Below are 23,551 nucleotides of genomic sequence, written 5' to 3'. Positions count from 1 at the left end.
ATTTTTGGCCACTGAATATGTATCATCTGAAAAAAGTTATGCTATATAATGGACCCTCTAAATTTTGTAACTTCAGTCATTGTTGGGTTACTTTTAAATCTGGAAGCATTAACAACTTATATCGAAATATGTATCATTATCTGGGCAACGCAGTGGCACAGTAGGTAGTGCTGTCGCCTCACAGCAAGAAGGTCGCTGGTTCAAGTCTCGGCTGGGTCAGTTGCCGTTTCTGTGTGGAGTTTGCAAGTTCTCCCTGCGTTCGTGTGGAATTCCTCCGGGTGCTCCGGTTTTCCCATGTGAACCCAGTCATGTGGGCCAATCAGAATAGAGAAAACAGCAAGCATGTTGATGTCATGAGGTGAAAATTCTAGTTGTAGTGTTCACATGACAACAATGTACTCCAAGTTTTGGAAAATCTTCACTCAGCCCAGAGTTTAAATATTTTTTAGGATCAGTCACACAATATTCACTTTTTCTGTGTGGACAGTGAAACGGTGTTTAAAAAAAGTGCAGTTTTGACAATACCTGTGTTCATGTGGAAAAGGCCTAACTCTTTTATCTGATCTATCCTTACTACCAGGAATTGGTGATTTTTTTTAATCGCTTGCAATATACCAGTAAAAAATCTTAACACGGTTAAATTATTAAAAAATAAAATTGGCTTATTGTTAAAACATACAATCAGTCTGTCCAATGATTCCAACAGCATTTGTATGATTTATTGTTTAGCATTCATGAGCCTCTTTACAGAGATTTCCTGACATACTTTCACTTTAGGGAAACTAAAATTGCAGCAAGGTGCCATAACACAGGCGAAGTTCCATGTACACATTAACAAAATATTACCTCACAACATACAATACATCACATTGTAGGTGCATCTCCCTCCCCTCTGGACTCATTAAATGACCTAATGGCCACCATTATAAAATAATTTCTAACTCTATTTGTCCTGCAAATAGGAACTCTAAAACGACGTCCTGATGGCAACAGTTGAAACACAGAGTGCAACGGGTGATCTGTGAGCTCTCTTTGAATCAACAGTATGGTAAATTACCATTGGACCAGTTTGGTTAAAACCAATGATCTAGCCTGCCACCTTCACCAGGCTACTCAACCTGTTCTTGTTTAACACACTCAGATTACCGTACCAAGCTACAATGCAGAAAGATAAAACAGATTCAATAAGCTGTTTAAAAAAACAATGTCATCATAAAGGTACAAACCTTAAATGATCTAAGTTTCCTCAGAAAAAACAGTCTTTTCTGGACTTTTTTAATAGACAGCCTGAGTGTTGAACATATTGAAATGTCAACATATTGTCAATAACAACCCCTAGACATTTATGTGTCCACAATTTCAATGTCCAAGCCTTTAATATTTGTTATGCTGGGGGTAGGAGAAGCCTTCCTGTAATCGATCACCATGTCTTTTGTTTTATTTACATTCAACTGGAGAGAAAATCTGTCACACCAGGAAGTAAATTCTTCCACAACAGGACCATGTCTTAAATCCTGATCGTGGAGGAGACTCACAATCACTGAATCACCAGCATATTTTATCATATGAGAGTTCCCGTACATACTCACACAATCATTAGTATACATGATGAACAGAAAAGGTGAGGCAACAACCACAAGGGGACCCAGTGGAACAATACTGAAAGATAGAAAGAGCACCATTGACTCTGACACACTGCAGACGTCCTACAAAAAAATCCAGAATCAATCAAGAAATATCAAAATCCAAGTTAAAAAGATAAATGAATTTCTCAACTTACAAATGCGGCTTCATAGTATTAAAAGCAGAAGAGAAATCAATAAACAACAATCTGGAATGGGTCTTTCAGGTGATTAAACAGGCTGGACAGTTGGCATCCATTAGCAGAGTTGAAGAACTCCACTGCATTTTTTTTTGTATAATATAAAAAATAGAGTTTCTCTAAAGATGCTTTTTTGTCTCCCAGCTTATACATTTAACTTATCCTCATTAATATTGTTTTCGGAATAAATACCAGAATATGTTATAATAAAAATGTAAGTCCATAAAATGTATTATATGTAGTATTTTTTTCACAACAATAAAATACTATTCATAACATGTTAAAGGACACTGCGCTCTATAGTTATACAGCGTATAAAATGCTTCATAATCAGCAAATGATTCCAAATGTCACTGAAAAAAAAAAGAAAAAAAAAACATTCACCACTAGAGGGAGTCAATTGTGTGTGTGTGTGTGCGTGTGTGTGTTAAGCTGTTGAAAATATTCAGACAGGGAAGCTAGTAAAGACATCATCTATACCAGAGACTCGCATCGGTTATTTTACACACTCTTCAACAATGATACAATGGGTGATTATTGCTCTTTTCTTCACATCACATGATTATGGTAAGTATACACTTTCATCACTTTCACTTTAGTTATTTGATTCGCTCGGTATCTGTAAATGATTGTTAATTCACTGTATGTCATGTGTATTTCCAGTATGTGGGGAACAAGACAGTGTTGATCAGCCGGAGAGAGAACTGACTTCTGCTGAAGGAAATGAAGTGATTTTATTGTGTAATTATAAACTGATGAGCGCTGCTAATGCATATCTCTACTGGTACAAAAAACTACCAGACACATCCCCTGCATTCATTCTGAGTGAGTTTTCCATTGGGAAAGGAAACACGGAGCCTGAATTTGAGGACAGATTTTCAGCAAAGTTGGACTCCAAATTAGAAACAGTTCCTCTGACAATCAAGGATGTGCAAGTGTCAGACTCTGCTGTGTATTACTGTGCTCTGCAGCCCACAGTGACTCAAACACACTCAACGCTCACACACAAACACTGTGAGCAGTAGCGTATTCTAAAATTCTCATCAGATGTGATGCAACTACAACTTCCAGTAAAATGTCAGTCAGCTGATATCCTTACTGCACTTAAGGAGTGATTTATTGATTTATTTTTTCACTTGATTTATTGATTAAAAGACACAGATTTTGTTCACATTTACCAAATGCTAATGTAATCTTGCCTTTATAACTTCTATATACTTCTAAACACAACAGCTGCAAAATACTGCTGTCCAAGTCTGCTATGCTAAGTCATACAACAAAAAATAAAACCATGGTAAAATTAAGTTGTTTTGGTACTACTGTCACATGAGAGGTTTTCAAATGATAATTTCTATTCACTACATTTATTAACGTTTTTTTTCTTTTTGTATACATTTGAAGAGTTCACACTAGGGATGGGATGATAACCTGTTCAATGTATACCGCGGTTTGGAAAAGTCAAGGTTTTAAAACTGCCGAAATTTTGTGTAATACTGTTCCTAAGGTATGTGTAAGATTTTTTTATTAACATTTTTTTTTCAGGATAACAGTATCTTCAGCAGAAAAAATATCTAAAGATGCTGTTTTAAATTGTAAAGAAATCTGTGTTTTTGAGACTGATGAACACAGCAGAAGTCTGTAATTCATTTGAATTATTTAGCCTGACATATTTACTTCTCCAAATATCATAAATCTTTCAAAAAATGAAATCTATTGTTTTCAAAGGGGAAAAGGGTTATTGTTTTTTTACCCAGACATTTAAAAAGAATACATTTTAGAGCAGTAATCACAATATCGTGATACGGTGAAACAGTGATTTTTTAACCAAGGTTATCATACCGTCAGAATCTTATACAGGCCCATGCCTAGTTCACACTTAGATGTTGCTTGATAATATTAGCAGGTTTAGCATGCTGTCCTGGGAGAGAAACCCAGAGCTCGGAGATAATTGAATCCAGGGCTCACGTCTGGTCAATGAGCATATGAGGGGGTACAAGATCAGGTAGTTCTCGAGACTGCAGGTAAAGGAGGAAAATGGGGTAGATGGGGGGATTCTTTAAAAAAATGAAGAAAAAGGAGCAATACTAGACGGGCTATTAATAGTGACTTTGCATTAATCCAATTGGCTTACTAATGATTACAGATAGGAGACCAGCAGTGTTCAATCAAAACGTGCTCCTCTCCAAATTAAGGTGCGGTCACACTTGACTTTTCTTCCCATAGACTTCCATTCATACGCACGCAAATACGTCAGACCGGAAACGCGGGGTCATGCGTTAAGTTTCGCAGGTTGCTGCGGTGCAAAGTTCAAGCTTGGTGAACTCTGACCTGCTAAATCGCATCACTTGACTGCATGAGACCAATTGAGGTTCAAAACATGACCTCTCTGGACAGAAATTTAAAACATGGAGGTATCGCTCGCCTTTTTAATGTCTAATCATCTTGTTTAATCCCGCCCCTTTTCGCAGCGCCGCACGACAGAATTTCGCACACACAAAGCCCGGTGTGACCGTAGCTTTAAGCTGCGGTCACACTGGGCTTTTCCTCCCATAGACTTCCATTCATACGCGTGCCAATGCGTCAGACCGGAAACCCAGGGTCATGCGTTAAGTTTCGCAGTTCGCTGCGGTGCAAAGTTCAAGCTTAGTGAACTCTGACCTGGAAATTCGCATCACTTGACTGCGTGAGACCAATCGAGGATCAAAACAGGACCTCTCTGGACAGAAATTCAATCACTCGCTTTTTTAAATGTCTAATCATCTTGTTTAATCCCACCCCTTTTCGCAGCGCCGTAGGACAGAATTTCGCACACACAAACTCTGGTGTGACCGCAGCTTCAGTTTGTGAAACTTCACATGTATTAGACAATTCAGTTGGAAGTTCACTCAAATGGTATACGGATTGCAAAAATATCTTTAGTCTTTCAATCTAAAAAAACTTTTGTTATATTTTTTGTACATTTCTTTAGTAATAAAACTGGCTTTCAAATTCTATTTTTTTTTTACACATGCTAATTTGCAGAATGATAATACATGGTATATTACAGTGTATATTTGTTTAAATATTTAGGTTTTGAGATGTGAATATGCAGAATTAGCATCATTTAATCTGACCTTCCATATCAATGACTGCAATCAAAAATAAACAAGAGGCTCCAATGTTTTATTAACAGTTATTCTTTTATATTTTATGGTCAGCAGAAGAAAAAAAAGTCACACAGTTTGAGGATGAGTAAATAATGATCATTTTCATCGTTAGTAATGATGTCACTGAGCACACCCACACATTCAGAAACTGCAGAGCTCCTCCTCACAGCAGACATTTATATATCCAATCTTTTAGTTTATACGCACATGCAGAGAGAGAAAGATACATCACTGAACCCATATTGAAAACAGTTTAACCTGAGGTACCAACATGGAGAGATGTCTGCTAGTGATTGTGATTACAGTTTCAGGTAGACAGACTTCACACTTTAACTATAGCACAAATGATAATGTGACTAATGTGATCATGTAATGATTCAACTTTCATTGCAGGTGTATTCGCTGACAGCATTCGTCCAGACAAAGATATTAATATGACGAGTAATGAAGGAGAGTCTGTGACACTGAGATGCTCTTATGATACGAGCAGCAATAATGTTTGGCTTTACTGGTACAGACAGTATGTTAATACTGAACCTCAATATTTACTATGGAAAGGAGCTCGATCAGACAGCAACTATGAGAATATACCAGACAGTCGGTTTGATTCAATCACATCCCAATCCTCCACTGAACTCATTATTAAGAGTGTATCTCTGTCAGATTCAGCTCTCTATTATTGTGCTCTAAGAATAAGAGCCCAGTGATACAAAATGCCTGAGAGGCTTTACAAAAACTCACACAAACCATTTTTACTTTGAACAACAGCAATCTAATGAGTATCAAACCACAGACAATCTCCTGTAAACCACAGAGACTGTAAATGAGAAGTGATGCAAACACCTGCTGAACAGAGACGTTGAAGAAGAGAGGCGTTCATCCACTGTGTGAGAACCCTTTTTAAAAATATCATTAAATAGCATCAAAAGGAATTCACTATTACTAATGTAACACTGTCAGATTCAGCTCTCTATTATTGTGCTTCATTAGTTGGATTCAACATAATTTCTCTGCAATAGTCATTTTTTTCACTTAAGAATATCTAAAAGCAATGAAACACTGTTGGAGCTTATATTAATTATGTTTATATATATATATATATATATATAGATAGATAGATAGATAGATAGATAGATAGATAGATAGATAGATAGATAGATAGATAGATAGATAGATAGATAGATAGATAGATAGATAGATAGATAGATATACACATATATAAGCGGTATGTCGTTTAACCGCGCATATATATATATACACACACACATTATATTCCGATTTTTTTCTGCTCGTGAACAAAACTTCTTTCACGGCCCCTCAAATATAAGCCGCTTTAAGCCGCAGATCTTCCTGTGCGCTCTCAAATAAACGCTGCTGAGGTGTGATTTAGTGCGTTTATGTAACGAGTATGTCTCCAGCATTTATTAGATTTGCTAAGAATATGTATGAATGCCTCCGGTATTAATGCGTCCTGAAATAAAGTAAAACGGCTATACGTCACAGTCAGCACGTAACCTTTAAAGGTTAAATTTATGACGCACAGCACTACTATGGTTACAGAAAAGTTTGCGCTGTTATAATTCACTTACCTTTTTAATACGTTTTGCTGTGATTATCACCCACTATTATAAAAACAGAATGTTTTGAATGAGAAGCTGTAATGTAGCCGTGGCGGGATGAATCTTGGAAGAATGAATGTAGCGGAAACTAACAGCATTTCATTGCTTTTAGATATTCTCTATATATATAATTCTCGTACCCTGTGAAAATCTAAGCCTTCACTCACATTACACCTTGTATTCAAAAGAACTTCAGAGTTGTTTGTAGAAAGGCACAGGTTAGGAAAAGGCTACAAAAACATTTCAAAGGCTGGAAAAGTTATTTATTTATTTCTTTGGCAGGGACAGTGTACATTAATTAGCTGTGCTGCAAATGCACCAGAATTAGCCAGAAGGCTATGCGTTGTCTCTGGACAGATGTTAAAATTGTCAGCCTAAAAACATTGCAAAAATTATACAAATCAATTAAGCATAGTTAAAAAGCACTAAAATAGACATAGTTAAGTAGATCTTAATAAAAAATGTATATGTAAAAATTCACTAAAAACACCAACATTATGTATTAGAGATTTTACTGAAATGTAATTTAATTTGCTGATTGTTGATTTGGCTGTATGATTTATTTCAAGGAATATAATGACTTTCTATAGGCACTGTATATACAATGGACTGCATAATGGTAATATATTTTAATATTTGACTGCATTACATTCAGGCCCAGGTGTTGATTATAGTTAGAAAAATTGTACTGTACTTTATTACATCAATGTAGCTTTAATAAAATAGGTTGAATTTGTATCAATATAGTTTGTTACCAAATGAGTAAATCCATACATAAATGTTTGCATGGTACTATATATAGCAAATATAAGAAATGACATTCTGCAATACCTAAAACACACCAATAGAGGGTGATATCGACTTCACATTTACAGTATGTTCCTCTAACAGCACACTGAGCTCCTCAGTATTACTGACAGCTCCAAAGTATTCAATGACAGACTCACACTTTGAGGATTGTGTTAAAGTGCTTGGATAATACTCCATCAAACAATGGATCTGTGGCTGGAAGTGATGATTTTTACATTACTTATTACTGGTATGTACAAGCATTTACTTATCTAATAAATTCATATTTATTTAATGTTCATTGGTATGAGTAGCATTTGTAACATCATCATTTATTTGCAGAATGCAGTGCAGATAGCGTTAATCAGCCAGACACACGTGTAACTGAATCTGAAGGAAGATCAGTGATGTTACAGTGCAAATACACTGCAACTTCCACAACAACACCAGACCTCTACTGGTACATCCAGAGAGACAATGACATTCCCAAATACATCCTGAGGAAAAACAAATACGGAGGAGAAAATGGCACAGAGTTTCACAAGAGATTTCACGTTGAATTTACAATGGATTCAGTTCCTCTGACAATCAAGGATGTGCGAGTGTCAGACTCTGCTGTGTATTACTGTGCTCTGAAGCCCACAGTGACTCAAACACACTCAAGTCTTTGACAAAAACCTACATCAGGCCTAATGACATGCATCCATTCTTCCTTCATTGTCATATATGCAAAAACATATTACACAAATATTTTCAAATCACTAATGCACGTTTTTAATAATAAAAAACTGTTCGATGACAGTAAGTGGATTAAAAAGCACAATGATTTAGTGACAGAAAAGAGGGCGGGACATAACAATCCACACCCACATTATTAATATATGTGGCACACCATTTCTCCAGAGCTTTGATATGATTTATTTGCACTATTAAAAGTAGTCAGGGTGTAATTTATGCTTAAAAACAACTGTCTTTACAACAAAAACAAATCTGAAAATCAGCATGGAGAGATACATATTGGTGCTTTTCATAATTATGTCAGGTAAAACAAACGTTGGCAACAAAAAACAAAACTTACATGCATGTTAAGCATAGCATATATACTAATGATTACTCGATCGTTCTCTTGGTTTATTGAAACCTTTATGGTTTTAAAGTGTCTTCTATTGCTTTCAGGTGTGTTTTCTGACAGCATTGGACCAAAAGATGAAGACAAACATATAATCAGGAGAGAAGGAGAGTCTGTGACATTGAGCTGCTCATATGACACACAGAGCAATAATGTTTGGCTTTACTGGTACAGACAATATACTAACAAAGAACCTCAGTATTTACTGTTGAAAGGAGCTCGATCAAATAGCAGATCTGAGGACAGACCAGATCATCACTTTCAATCATCTACAGGCCAAACGTCCACAGAACTAACAATTGATAAAGCAGCTCTGTCAGATTCAGCTCTCTATTATTGTGCTCTAAGAGTTGGAGCCCAGTGATACAAAGTGCCTGGGAGGCTTTACAAAAACTCAAACACACAAACTTTCCCTCTATTACTCAGTAATCAAACATTTATCACACCACATGTTCCACAGATACTGTAAATAACAGAAGGTGGTTACACCTGCTGTATAAGCCAATGAAAAGAAAAGTGAAAACAATATGATACGGAAATAGACCACGCTGTTGACATGATTTTGAATGTGAATTTTTTCTGAGCCTATAAAATAAAAAACAAATAGAACAACTGATTTGAAAACTCAACAGTCCTAAGGAAAACTAGATAAACTGCATGGAAACATTTAGGTCTTTTGATGCTCTCCTTTTTCACAGTGAGTATACACTGAGAATACCATGGTGCGTTCCAGCTCCTCCTCACTGCAGACAGGAATGCACCAATCGAAATCCTCATGGCCAGCAGCACACCTCTTTATTGGATCAACAACCAATCAGATTATTTCTAACCAGAAATAATCCAGAATATAATGGCTTTAAAAATTATTTTGTTAGTTCAACTGTTAGTTTACTACAATGATTTTATAAACAGTCCTAAAATGTAAATTTTTACACAAACAGTGGAACACTGATTCATTCATTCATTTTTCTTCAGCTTAGTCTCTGACTAATTAGAGGTTGCCACAGCGAAATGAACCACCAACTATTCCGGCATATGTTTAACGGAGTGGATGCCCTTCCAGTACTGAGAAACACAAACATTCTCAATCACACACAAGCACTGGAGAAAACCCACGAAGAACATAAAAAACTCCATACAGAAATGCTAACTGGTCCAGCCAGGACTCGAACCAGTGACCGTCTTGCTGTGAAGCGATAGTGCTATCCACTGAGCCACCGTGCCACTCTCAGAACAATAATATTTCAATTTAATAAGAACTATAACAAGCATTTTCTTTAATTATTATAAGATCCGCTGTGTGTGATTAGCATACACATAAAACACAAATGCATTGTTCTGCATTAGTTACGGTAACGGGAACCAGGAACACTTCCCAAAAGACATTATAAATTGAACGGCATCTGCGCATATGTTAGTTTGTTTTTATTAATCTAGAGGTTTCCATAATCCTGGACCAGGCCGTATCCTGAGCAGCTGCTGCGGTGGTCATGGAGGAGTGGAGAGCATGAGACTGATTCCTGTAAGACCCCAGTGACAGATGAGTCTTCGCAGTGATCCTGAAGGGCCAGCCTGTACACCAGCCTGTGACCTCTGCTCCTGCAGCTTCTCTACGATGGACGTCCAGCTTTCTCCAGCCTCCAGCGCTTAAACTGCAGCTCTGCACAGGAGGTTTGGCCAGAGGAGAAATGGTAATGCCCAACTGAGCCTGGTTTCTCTTGAGTTTTTTTTTTCCATCACTTTCGTCAATTGGTGAAGTTTGTTTCTCGCCACAGGCTAGCATGGTTTGGGACTTGTAGAGCTGCACGTCGATGGATTTGCTCTACAGTGTTTGGACTTTCAGCAGGGAAAATTAAACCACACTGATATGAACAACTTCAACTCTGAAACTGGACTAACAGTTTCAATTTACTGTTAAGCTGCTTTGACACACTCTATATTGTAAAAGCACTATAGAAATAAATCAAGATGAATAAGTGTTAGGTTCATAAGTTCTGCCAATATTTTGTTCACACTAATATACATTGTGTCCTGTTATAAAAGGAGAGGCAGATTTATGATGTCACTGACCACACCCACACTTATTTATAAAAATATCTCTGTGTTCATCTGCCTCGTATTGCATCTGAGGACTAAACAGGGAAATTTGTAGATGTATGAACCTAAAAAATAAAGCTACGATCAACAATTATTAACACATCAACATGGAGGTCTGTTTGATATTGTTTTTTATTATTTCAGGTGAATATAATTTATGCTTTACTAAGACAATATTTTTTTGGACAAAACTTATGTATATACTTATTTAAAGCTGCTTTAATTCAATTTAATTCATTTTTTATTGCAGGCGTGTTTGCTGACAGCATTGGACCAAATGACAAAGAAACTAGTATGAGCAGTAATGAAGGAGAGTCTGTGACACTGAGCTGCTCATATGATACACAGAGCAATAATATTAGACTATACTGGTACAGACAAAATAGTAACAGAGAACCTGAGTATTTACTGAGGAAAGGAGCTCGATCATATGGAGGAGAGGATAAAACAGACTCTCGGTTTAATTCGAAAACATCCCGAACTTCAACTGAACTCACTATTACTGCTGTAACACTGTCAGATTCAGCTCTCTATTATTGTGCACTTCATGTAAGAGCCCAGTGATACAAAATAGCTGAGAGCCTTTACAAAAACTCTCACACACCACTAATGCTTTAAAAGTCAGTAATCAAGCGTTTATCATACCACATTTATATCTTTCGTAAACCACCGAGACTGTAAATAACAGAATGTGGAAACACCTGCTGAAAAACAGGAGTGACTATAGTGGAGAGGATATGAAATCCGACTACTGTAGAAGAACTTGTATGTGGTGTTTACAATATTCAGTTTGTTAGTCATGTATCAAAGTTATTCCTCAGCATGGCTTTATACAGTGAGGTAGATGACAGACACTATTAGGGCCAGTTTATTATGGGAAGAGTTTGAATCAATCCTCTAATTTTTTGCGGAAGTATTGTTTATAGTTGATTTTATTCCAGGTGAAATTCTTTCTGTACAGAAAGTCACATTTAACAAAGCATTTTCAGGATTATTCTTGTGACAGGATTTGCAGTGACAAATTAGAGCAAAAAACATAATAATATATAATAATATAATAAAAAAGCATAAAAATACCATAATATGTTTGCAGATATTTAAGAAACATGCTAAGTGAACATTCTGTTTTATCTGAAAAACAATGCTAAAGTCAGATATTCTGCTTTGACAATGTGCGTTTCCATGCTGGAACACTGTCTTTGTTTGGGTCATTTTAACCCACCCAATGCCAGTTTAGCCAATGATATTTCAGCACCCCGCATTGCCTTGATGGAGAACAGCGCATTTCATTTATTCATTCAGAACGGCTCTCTTAAACATTAGGTAAGCAGGTTACATTGTAACCCTGCATCCTAACAACACGCTCTATGATGAGATTTGTAGTGGTAAGTAATTTGGCTATTTGCATCAGATGCAACACCACAGAAATTGAAATACAGCCATTCAGAAGCACAGAATATGCACTCACTCACGAAATGGTAAGTTTTAGAGCTGCACGATTCGGTTTAAAATGAGGATTTTCTCACATTTCTGCAGATGTAAAATAAAGATTAATATCAGTAGGCTAATATTATTGTTATTTCTCAAACAGATGGTAAAACAACAATAATATTATATGTAGGTCTAATGTTGGTCTGATGTTGAATTATGCTTGCAATCTGTCATTAACAACATTATTAGACCATTTTTTTCTACTGGTGAAATCAGACATTTGTCATTATCAGATTACATTTTGCATTATATTCAACATTATTTAGACTAGAATAGTTATACTGACACTGTTAAACATTTATTTTCAAGCACAACACTCTGTTCGCTGTGAAGGAAAAACATATTAAATGCTTGTCGTAATCATAACTCTAAAATGCGACATGATTATGTAAATGATGTTGGCGCTTTCGGTTTCATTTTTACTGCTAAGTGCTGTTAATACTTCCCGCGCGGCTCCCAAACGATCACTCTTTGCCAGAAACTGAATGTTGTTTTCAATTTTATTACCTGTTATTCACAGCCTAAGCAGGTTCTGTTCACTAAAGTAGACTCGCGCGAACCTATCGTTAAGTAGGGCTCGCCCTCTCTGTGGTAACAGCTCACAGTCAGCAGGTCATGTCTCGTGTGTTTTCGTGGACGCAAACGAGTTTATTTTATTTTTAACATACATTTCACACTGGATAAAGCACATGAGGTGTATCTGAGGTGATCATTGGAACAAAAACTTAACATGGAAAATATTCCTTCTATCACGTGCCATTGCTTTTATATAGAACACGATTTAAATCAGCCTTTAGCCTCGATAGTCAGGCCTGAGCTTGCGTTTGTTTGGTCTGGATGCAGACCTGGTGCAGTGCAATCTGTGCTGCATCCAATGCTTTTTAATGGGCTCACCTAACCCCACCCCTACCCCTCACAGTGACGTCACTCACACCATTTGAATGCATTGTGTCTGACACTGCATCACTGAGCGATGCAAACTCAGCTGACATCATAAAGGCTGCATGCAGATACTATTGGTTTGTTTCAATCCAGGAATACAATACCTAGTTCAACCACTGGGTGTCAAACTTACATACTGCACCTTTTAAGTGTTTTGTTGAATGAACAAACAATATTAACATAATTATAAAGGTAATTTTACAAAAAAATTATGATTGAATTAAAGTAGCTTATATTTGACTGTAGCTACTTTTAATGCACATTTTAGGATACTGCACGCACAAATAATCTGATAATTATCACATTACAGATATATGCATAAAGTACACGGAAATGCATTTACTAAATAAGTGTCTTGATGCCAAACACAAAAAAAATTATATTCACAAATGTTTTATGCAAGGGTAGCGCAGCGGCTTAGTGGTCGAGCACTGTTGCCTCACAGCAAGAAGGTCGCTGGTTCCTGGAGTCCCGACTGGATGAACTAAAATGGCCATAATGTATGAGTGTGTGTGAGAGAGTGTATGGGTGTTTCCCAGTACTGGGTTGCAGTTGGAAAGGCAATCGCTGCATATAACGTATGCTGGAATAGTTAGCGGTTCATTCCGCTGTGGTGATAAATAAGGGACTAAGCCAAAGGAAATTATTATTTTATGCTATTTATTAATTGAGTGCATAAGTTAGTTTTCTGCATAAGTTAAAAATAAATAAATAAAAAAGTGTGTTTTTTGTTTAATACTAATGGAAAAGTAAATTAATTACCCTGAACAAAGTGGATTAACCCAATCTTTAAAAAAGTAATTTGTTGAGAATGAATAAAACTATGATAAACTAAAGCCAATGATTTTCTTTGAATAAAAATATTAATGTACTTTATAACAAAACGAATAACGGTAACAATTTAAAATAATGGTCCATTTACTAACATAAACAATAAATAAGTTATGCATTTGTTATGGTATTCATCTTTAATAGAGTTAAAATATTGTTGGTTCATATTAATACACAGTGCATAAACTAATGTTAAGTACAATTGTGGATTTTAATACTGCGTTAGTAAATGTTTAAAAAATTATTTACACGATTATAATACGTAGTTAATGCTAGTAAATAAATGTATCAACTGACAAAAAACTAATAAACCATTTTTGAAATGCGTTACCCAAATAAGATTTGAAAAAATAAATAAATAAAAGTGTTACTTTAAATAAAAAATAAAAACCTAACAAATCTCTCCCATGAACAAAGTGAATTATACTGTTTGTAATTCTAAAGAGAAACCAGAAGAGGGAGTTATGCACTATATACAGTTAACATTGAACATCTGACAATGTTATGAGCTCCTCCCTTACTTATGTCATACATTTACTTTCAATCACACTCCTTTTTAGTTACTCTGCTTTCAGTGAATGCTTCATCGGCTCTTCGAATGCCATGCTATCATCTCAAAGAACAAAAAACAATGAAAATACATCCGATGGAGAGATTAATAATATTTGGAGTAGTTATTCTAGGTATGTTTGGTATACTACATTATTTATTGAATGTTTGGTTTTATAATGCTCAATTATGAATTATACTTGGTGTTAGCAGGGTGTCACTCAGATGATACGGTTGATCAGCCACTTAAACATGTTACCGCATTGGAGGGAAACTCAGTAACACTGGACTGCAAATATACCACATCTTCAACATCACCAGAGCTTTTCTGGTACATTCAGAGAGCAGATGAATCTCTAAAGCTTGTGTTACAAAGAAATTCATACGGCGGAGGAGTGAATGGAACAGAGTTCAAGAAGAGATTTTACTCTGAGGTGAAAACATCTAAATCAGTTCCTCTGCTGATCCAGGATGCGTGTGTGTGTGACTCTGCTGTTTACTACTGTGCTCTGAGGCCCACAGTGATCACAACATGTCTCTCTCTCACACCAAAACTAAAACTTTCAGTGTACAGGAAAGATACTGGGCATGTGTAGTTTCAATGCTGCTTAAGATTATATCAATTCTCAGAAGCTACAAATGTATCAAAATCTTCGAAACGTAACTTGATTTTAATACAAATAAAAATAATTATTTATTAATACCCTTTTTTTATTTTTAGAGTTGAGGGTTGGCGCAGTTTCCCCAGAGCGGCTCGTTCATGATTAGTCAGACTCGCCCAAGCGTGATCACATGTTTTGTGTGTATTCTGAGGTCAGCTGAAGCTTGCAAATGTGAGTTTTTATAAAAGGAAAAGCCCCTTTCATTCAAATCAATTCAATCATGTAACTTCATCATCACAAGTCATGTTTTCATGTAACCGTATTGTTATCTTGTCAAGTTTATCAAAATAAAACTGATATAATGTGTAGCTCAACTTTACTTGTATTTAAAATCTGTATCAGGGTTTCTGCAGGTTTCATCAAGTCAGATTTAACACTTTTTAAGACCCTTTTAACACCATTATGAATGAAATTTTAGACTTTACAGGGCTAAACACTAATGACTATTTCTTATGGCCCGGTTGGGACAATGGATTTTTTATTTCTTTTGTTTGCCACAAAAAAATTATAATAATAAAAAAATCAAATGTAATTATTTCTTAGCGACACACTTTAATTTGTCAAAACAAGCAAACTCTCAAATATATATATATATATATATATATATATATATATATATATATATATATATATATATATATATATATATATATATATATATTTATTTATTTATTTTTTTTTTTTTAATGACAAGTTTAACAATGTTAAAAGTATATTTATTGTGGAGGCAATTACATAAATAATAAAAAATATATATTTGTTGGCTTCTGGTCTAAATTGATTGAGTATAACTTGTTTTGCATACCTAATGTTATGCACTAATGCCTACCTAATAACTTATGCCATAACTTAATGCATTTCTGTTATAAAACCTTAAGTTTCATGGCTATTTATAAACATTATGTCTTATAATAATAATACATGATTTCAGCCCTGATTTTGACTTGCCGACAGGTTTTGAAAAATCGCGGACAAATGCCTGAAATCACAAGCAAATCGATGGTCGTTCACGCGAGTATCAATAACACAGAGTGAACTATCAAAGACGCCATCTGAGAGAATCGCCGACATCCGTGAGATATTTGGCGAGCTAAATATCTGGAGCTGTCGGTGATTCAAATCATGCCGTGTGAAATGAGTTTTGACTGAAAATAACATCAGCGATCAACTACGGCCAATGAGAGAGCAGCATTCACTACTGTGGGTACCTGCATGCCAGTGGGAGGTTGGGGGAGAAGTTAAAAGCATTCCTTTTCAATTTATTTGGACCCAAGAAATAGAGGAAAAACGACTGGAAATTTGTTTGACGTGTCATTTGAGCAATACGCACAACCGGGTCGAAAAAAAAAAAAAGTTTGAGAAATTGCTCCCTTTAAAGCCAGGTGAGCTAAATAAATACATTTTCTACCCCCACTAAAGGCTTCTTTCTCATTATGTACTTAATAACAAGATATACATTACGTGACCTCGCATTGTTTCCATGTCTTCTCACGTGTGTTTGGTTGTGAAACATAGTTTGGACAAAGTTGTCGGCGATTCCTCCTATTTTAAAGTCATGCAGTGTGAACCACCCTGTCGCCGATCCATCTTGCAATGTAAACAAAGCACAGACGGAACGCTAGCCCAGATAGTCATGCAGTGTGAACTTGGCATAAGGTGAACTTCGAGTGCAAGACATCTAGAAAAAGAGACTTAGGTTTATTTTGTCTATAATTTAGAGCATATTCGGACGGCGGGAGTAGGGCTGTGCCATATAAGACCATATTTGATCGTGGACGGTCAAAATTACTGCACAATCCACTTTTTCAGAAAAATCTGAAGTTGTATCACCATAGGGCTTAAAAACGGGAAGAAAAAAAATCTACTCAGTTCACTCCTAGCAGAATTGATATTTTTTTCATTTCTGTTCTTGCGTTCCTTATTAAACAAAACATTCCGAAAACTGTTTTCTAGAAAAAAAATACCGGTTAATAAAGTTATTTTATTACAAAGTATTGTAGGGCTTTAAAGCGCCCTGATTTGTTAATGGTGCAACTAAAAAAATTATATGAGGGGTAAAATTAAATGGTTTTTTAATGAAATATTTATATTATGAACTTGCTTTTGGTTATATCTATACAGGCTTTGCGTTCTTACGCTCTCTCTCGCAGCAGTTGATTGACACCCGCTGCTTAAAGGCGCTACACACACAGCCCCATCTTCTTAATCCAGCGGCAAGTGCTGAAATACGCAACCAGTTTTACTTGTTGGGTGTTGTTCCTTTTTTAAATAGCTTTTATTTTTTAAATCTCTCAAATTAGGCTAACATAATATCCCTCTGGGATTAGTTCAATAGCGCTATGTGCTATAGGCTATTGACCAACACCCCCTGCATACAGTTTACACACAGGTCTACAGTTCTAATGTTTTAAATGACAGTGAGACATGGTAAATTTAGTTTTTTTTTTATTCAAAAGTTACATTGTAACCCAGTACACAGTAAAATAATATTTATTAATGGCCGATTGGCAGCGTATAGCCGTTAAGCTTAAATAGGCTAGGCATGTTTTTTTTTATTAACATTAAAACAAATTACAATTAGCCACCTTTTGATTTTATTTCGTTTTCGTATATTTTTATCAAACGAAAAATGTAATGAATTGTATTTTGGTTTTAATTTTATTAGAGATTTAATAGCCGTTTAGGCAACACTACTTCTACATAACATTGGCTCACGCGGACACGGGGAGAACATGCAAACTCCGCACAGAAATACCAGATGGTCCAGCAAGGAGCCGGAGCCATTGGTATTCTTGCTGTGAGGCAACAGTGCTAGTCACTGGGCCGCCATGCCGCCTATTCTGGATAAAGATGGAAGAAGGGGAGGAGGAGGGGGTTTTTCCAGATGAAGATAGTTGTAGAAAGGAAATAAGAGTATATATAAAAAATTAGGATCCTTTGATTGAAACATTATTTAACACAATATTTCAGTGAATTTAGGTTTTAACATTTAAGGCATTTTAAAACTTAAGACCGCACGGATACCCTGCGTATATGAGGTGAAATCTGCTCAAACCAGTAAACTTTACAGCAAAGCATCACTAAAGCTACAAAAGCAAAGTTCAACTTAAAGGACAAATGGTCATTTTAATTGAAAATCTGTGAAATTAGGATTAGTTTATGTTGTCTCTATTGTAGTTATTTAATTCATATTTTTGTAAGGAAGTTGCAACATTTTGTTGTATTACATTAAAAAAAAAAAATCGAAGCGCCCCTCCCTAGCTAAAACTTATAGCAAAAAATAAATAAATAAGCTATAGGGGGCAGTGAAGTTTCAGCTTAAACTCTCATTTTTAAAGCAAAATGACCTATTACAAAATTTCTGAAACTTTAAAATAAAAAAAATAACCTGAAAATCTAATAAGTTTTTAAAAGTATTGATGAATAATGATAACTAATAAAATCGGTCACTGTACTGCTTCCCAGTCTTTTTGAAGAACAATACATACTTTTCATATTTTAACTCATTGATTAAATGGCAAACACACACACAAAAAAAAAAAACAATAAGGAACAATAAGGTTCAAAACAATTATTCTCTCTCAAATGTTGTGTAATGCAAATACTGGCAAGAAAATAAAGAGAGTAGTGTGAGATCCATAGATACAGAGAAATGTTAACATTTTTAAGACAAAAAATTGTATTAATAAGAAAAATGAAGAAATGGCTAGCATGTATAGAAAGGAAAAGAACAAACACTTCATGTTCTAACTCAACAGAACAAGCTCCTCCCCGCCACTGTACTGTATATCCAGTATGATGATATTTGACAACAGACTCAAAAGACAAGCTGTTCGCACTACAGTGGATCAAATAGTTTATTCTAGTCAGCTGCACAATACAGATTTTATCATGACGCACTGGACAATACATTGCATCTTATTTCTAACCTATTTCTGGGGTGAGTAGGATCATTTTGAGTCTCTAAATGTAGTTTATTAAAGCATGCAGAATATTGATATAGATTAAAATGTTGTGTTTCAGGCTGTAATTGTGCTGAGAGTGTTGATCAGAATACAAGAGTTGAAACTGCTGTTGAAGGAAGATCTGTGAGCATTAACTGTACATATCAAACCAGTGATCCTTCCCCATATCTGTTCTGGTACCAACAAAAGACCAACACAATGCCCAAATACATGATGATGATATTTGCTACAACTGAACAAAAAGACAAAGACTTTGAGGAGGAGAGATTTAGTGCAAAACACAACAAAACTTTAAAATCAGTTCCTCTGCTGATCCAGGACCTGCGTGTGTCTGATTCTGCTGTGTATTACTGTGCTCTGAGGCCCACAGTGACAAAACACACTCAACACTCACACAAAAACCCTCATGGTGATGAGCTGCACTATATTTTATGACTAGTTTTCGTAGTAGTAACTAGTTTTAACTAGTTTCTAGGAGGCATGGGACGATAACCGTTTGTTGTTTGATACCCAGACATTTAAAAAGAATATATTTTAGAGCATTAATCACAATATCGTGAAACCGTGATATTTTTATCCAAGGTTATCATACCGTCAGAATCTTAAACCGGCCCATGACTAGTTTCTAGTAACTAGTTTAGTAACTAGTTTTAAAAATACAAAGTTGTCCATGTTTTTATACCTTAAAACATGTAATGTTCTAAGGGATTATTATGAAATAATAATTTAAGAAAAGTTAAACGTACACATGTAGAAATGTAAAATCTGTAAATTATGTATATATTTCTGTAAGTTTGTAAAATATAAAATATTTCATAATGCTATAAATGATAATATGCCTATCTGGAATTTTGATTAGATGTTATTAGTAGTAAAACAAAATGCAAAACAACATTTTATTCAAAATACATCTATTAATGGCAAATCCAGAAAACTGAAATTGTTTAATTTAAATCAGTTGTAATGTCCCCCTTGTAATAACTCTTGCAATCCAGAAGAGGGCGGCAAGCAGTTACTCTTGTAATTATTGTGAAGTTGTGTTGAGCTTCTCTTTAATAAACAGCCACTCTCTATTTACATGAGTAGGGCTGCACAATATATCGTTTCAGCATCAATATCACATAATCAATATTCGCAATAGTCACATCGCAAGATATACAATGGTAAGTCTGAATTATAGTTGACCAGGATCTACAGATTTGTATTTAATTACTGTATTTATACAGAATTTATATGATTTACTGATATTTATAAGTTTTTCTCACTTTAAATTTTTGTCTTGTTTCTAGTCCAAACATCTACATGTCAAAGTGAATTTGTAGATATTTGAACTAAAAACAAGACAAAGCAAAGTACAAAAAGTACAAAAGACCAAAACTCCAAGTACACTTGCATTTGCCATTTTCCTCATTCGCATCATTAAGATCCACATTGACCTATCATGTGCTCACTGGTGTGTACATGTTTATATGCTGGAAATACAGCAGTCAATCAGTCAGGAAGAAAGAAAGAAAAACAAAACTTTGAGAAGTATTTTTTAAAAACACGTGAGTTATAAAACTAAGAAGTGACCAAAAACACACCTAATTCTCATTTGACATGCAAATATACCTAGGAAAATAACCGGCTTCAAAGCTTACTGTGGTTCAGCTGTGAAAATTCAGCTTTAAAAAGTACTAAAATTGTGCTATAACTGCTGTATACAGTATGTAAATTTGTTCATTATTTTTACTTGTAGTCAAAGAATTTTTTTTAGGGCAACAGTATCTCCAGCTAGGCATGGACGATAACCATGTTCAAGGTATACCACAGTTTGGAAAGTCAAGGTTTTAAAACAGTCAAAATTTTCTGCTATAACGTTCCTAAGGTATGAATACGTTTTTTTTTTATTTACATTTTTTAGGACAGCAGTATCTCTAGTAGAAAAGATCTCCAAAAAAATCAGTTTTTGAAACAAATGAAGGCAGCAGAAATCAATCATTCATTTGAATTATTTAGCCTGACATGTTTACTGATCCAAAATATTATAAATGTTTCCTAAAATAAATTATATTGTGTACAAAGGGGAAAAGAGTTTTGTTTTTTACCCAGACATTCAAAAAGAAAATATTTTAGAGCAGTAATCTCAATACCGTGAGACCGTAAAACGGTGATATTTTTATCCAAGGTAATCTTACCGTCAAAAACTTATACCAGCCCATGCCTATCTCCAGCAGCCCATGATTCAGCGAACATTTGTTGTTCACCAACATCCAAGCATTTTATGGACCGGAACAGTGCAGTTTACTTCATATCCAACGAGAAGAAAAATATCCAAAGATGCCTTTTCAAGTATATTTGAAACTAATGAAGGTAGCAGAAATCAATGGTCTATTTTAATTAGCCTGACATGCGTCACAGAAAGACTGGGACACAGAGGGTAGGTAGATCTAAATAGTTTATTTGAGGATGGCAGTAACAGAACAGAGATGGATGTGGTGGATGAATTCGGTGACCAGATGTAGATTTCAGAGAAACGGCAGGGAGAAACAAGAACCAAACACTGAGACCACAAGACAACCAGACAGGGAACCAGGAGGAATCACACTAGGAGAAAGGATGCGAGTAAAGTTCTTCATGTGTAATGAGATTGGACACCGAGTGGAGACTGGGGTGAGACTATAGTGGCATGGTAATGGGCATGAAGATGTGCGGGGCTAATCAGAAGTCAGGTGACAGTGATCATGCTGAATGGGGTGATTGTGGAAGGGGAGAACCTGGCATGGCTGACATTTTGATGACTGTTCCACAATATTTTAAATGTGTCTTAAATAAAATATATTGTGTTCAATGGGGGAAAATGTTGTTGTTTTATTCACCCAGACATAAAAAAATGTATTAGACATGTATTAAATGTAAAATACAGTATTTTAGAGAAGTATTCACAATACAGTGAAACCATGATGTTTTTATCTAAGGTTATCATACAGTCAGAATCTTAGAGCCAGCCCATGTCTACATAGTTGATTTCACAGCATGGTGAGATGCACCACCTCAGTGGGTAGAGTTCAAGTTTGCAAATGCAGTGTACAATACATAAATTCGACTTTTTTAAAAGCATCTTAGTTAGAGAATGTCTAACTGGATCAGATTTTTACTTATTCTCTTTTCACTTTCTTTAGGTACGTAACCTGCTCTTCTGCATCACAACCTCGGTTTTTGTGTACCTAACTAATTAGTATGTTTATGTTGTTTTTCAGAATGCAGAGCACAAGATAGTGTTACTCAGACAGCTACAGTTCAAACTGCTACTGAAGGTCAAGCAGTGACTATTGAATGCACATACAAAACCAACGCTTTCCCAACGCTTTACTGGTACCAGTATAAAGCAAACCAGTTCCCAAAGTATATGCTGGATCAAGCGACGAGGATGACGATTTTAAGGAGAGATTTAATGCAAATCTCACCAGCTCTTCTACATCAGTTCCTCTGACAATAACAGATGTGCGAGTGTCAGACTCTGCTGTGTATTACTGTGCCCTGCAGCCCACAGTGACTCAAACACTTGCACACAAAGCACAACAACTTGACACACTGTTACATATCTTTTTATATGGCCCACAAAACATTTAATATTTAATAACTGTCAATCTCTGCTTTAAAAGAAACATAGTAAATCCCACAGTCATTAAATGTAACATCAGCAAGATTTACATGGTCTTTTGTGTTCGACATAAAATCTCAAGCTAGTTTGAAACACGTGAATAGTGAGTAAATGATGGCAGAATATTCATTTATGGGTGCACTATCCCCTTATCTTGACAATAAGCAGCAGTGTTGGAGAGATGTTTTCACACAAACAATTTAAAAGCTTAAATGCTGGAAAGAACAAAATTTTGGGCTAAAAATAAAAACTACCAAAAAACAACATCAGTTGTATTCATATTCTGTATAAAATTACCATTGACATTAGACATTCACTCCGTCCCATGGCACACTATACACTATGTACAGTACTTATGCACAATGTACTTATGCACTTACACACTTAACAGCATAATATATTAATTTAGTGTCGTCCCAAATGGAACACTTGCGATTTTTTCACTGAATGGAAATTCAAACCGTTTCCCATACGACGGTTGAAATAAATAAATAAAATATTATTTAAATAAATGACTACCAAACTAACAAATAGTACCTGCCATGACTATAACAATCAGCATCAGGAGGCGACATAATCACTCTGGTAAGACTGAAATTTGCTTTAACAATCCAAAATAAATAATCCAACATTAGTGCCTGATAGCTCCGTCCCTTATGCTAGGCAAAGCTGTGAACATTGAGTGTATGAGGTGTTCAACATTCCACAGTTCTTTTTAAGTTAAATAAGTGCATCATCTGGGTATTTAAAGGGCACTTGTTCTTTTTTAGAAGAAAAACAATATTTCAGTGTGAATGCACTACTTTTTAAACTACGTAGAAAAACTGCGTAGATTGTAGGGCTGCAACAACGTATGGATTAAATCG

General features: G+C 35.4%; 3 gene segments (V, D, J or C); all 3 read left to right on the top strand.

Moving 5' to 3' along the window:
* The first annotated feature begins 2,325 nt into the window (after positions 1–2,325).
* LOC130237918 (T cell receptor alpha variable 12-3-like) lies at positions 2,326–2,847 on the top strand. The segment is given in 2 exon segments: positions 2,326–2,389; positions 2,486–2,847. Coding segments are annotated over 2 exon segments (411 nt in total).
* Positions 2,848–5,239: 2,392 nt separating this feature from the next.
* LOC130237902 (T cell receptor alpha variable 18-like) lies at positions 5,240–5,675 on the top strand. The segment is given in 2 exon segments: positions 5,240–5,279; positions 5,362–5,675. Coding segments are annotated over 2 exon segments (354 nt in total).
* A 1,905-nt stretch (positions 5,676–7,580) lies between these two features.
* On the top strand, positions 7,581–8,047 carry LOC130237886 (T-cell receptor alpha chain V region CTL-F3-like). The segment is given in 2 exon segments: positions 7,581–7,626; positions 7,719–8,047. Coding segments are annotated over 2 exon segments (375 nt in total).
* Positions 8,048–23,551: the final 15,504 nt, after the last annotated feature.

The sequence above is a fragment of the Danio aesculapii genome, chromosome 2 (genome assembly GCF_903798145.1).
Source record: "Danio aesculapii chromosome 2, fDanAes4.1, whole genome shotgun sequence".
NCBI lineage: Eukaryota > Metazoa > Chordata > Actinopteri > Cypriniformes > Danionidae > Danio > Danio aesculapii.
Note: the sequence above shows the minus strand (reverse complement) of the source record. Positions and strands in the feature narration are given on the sequence as shown.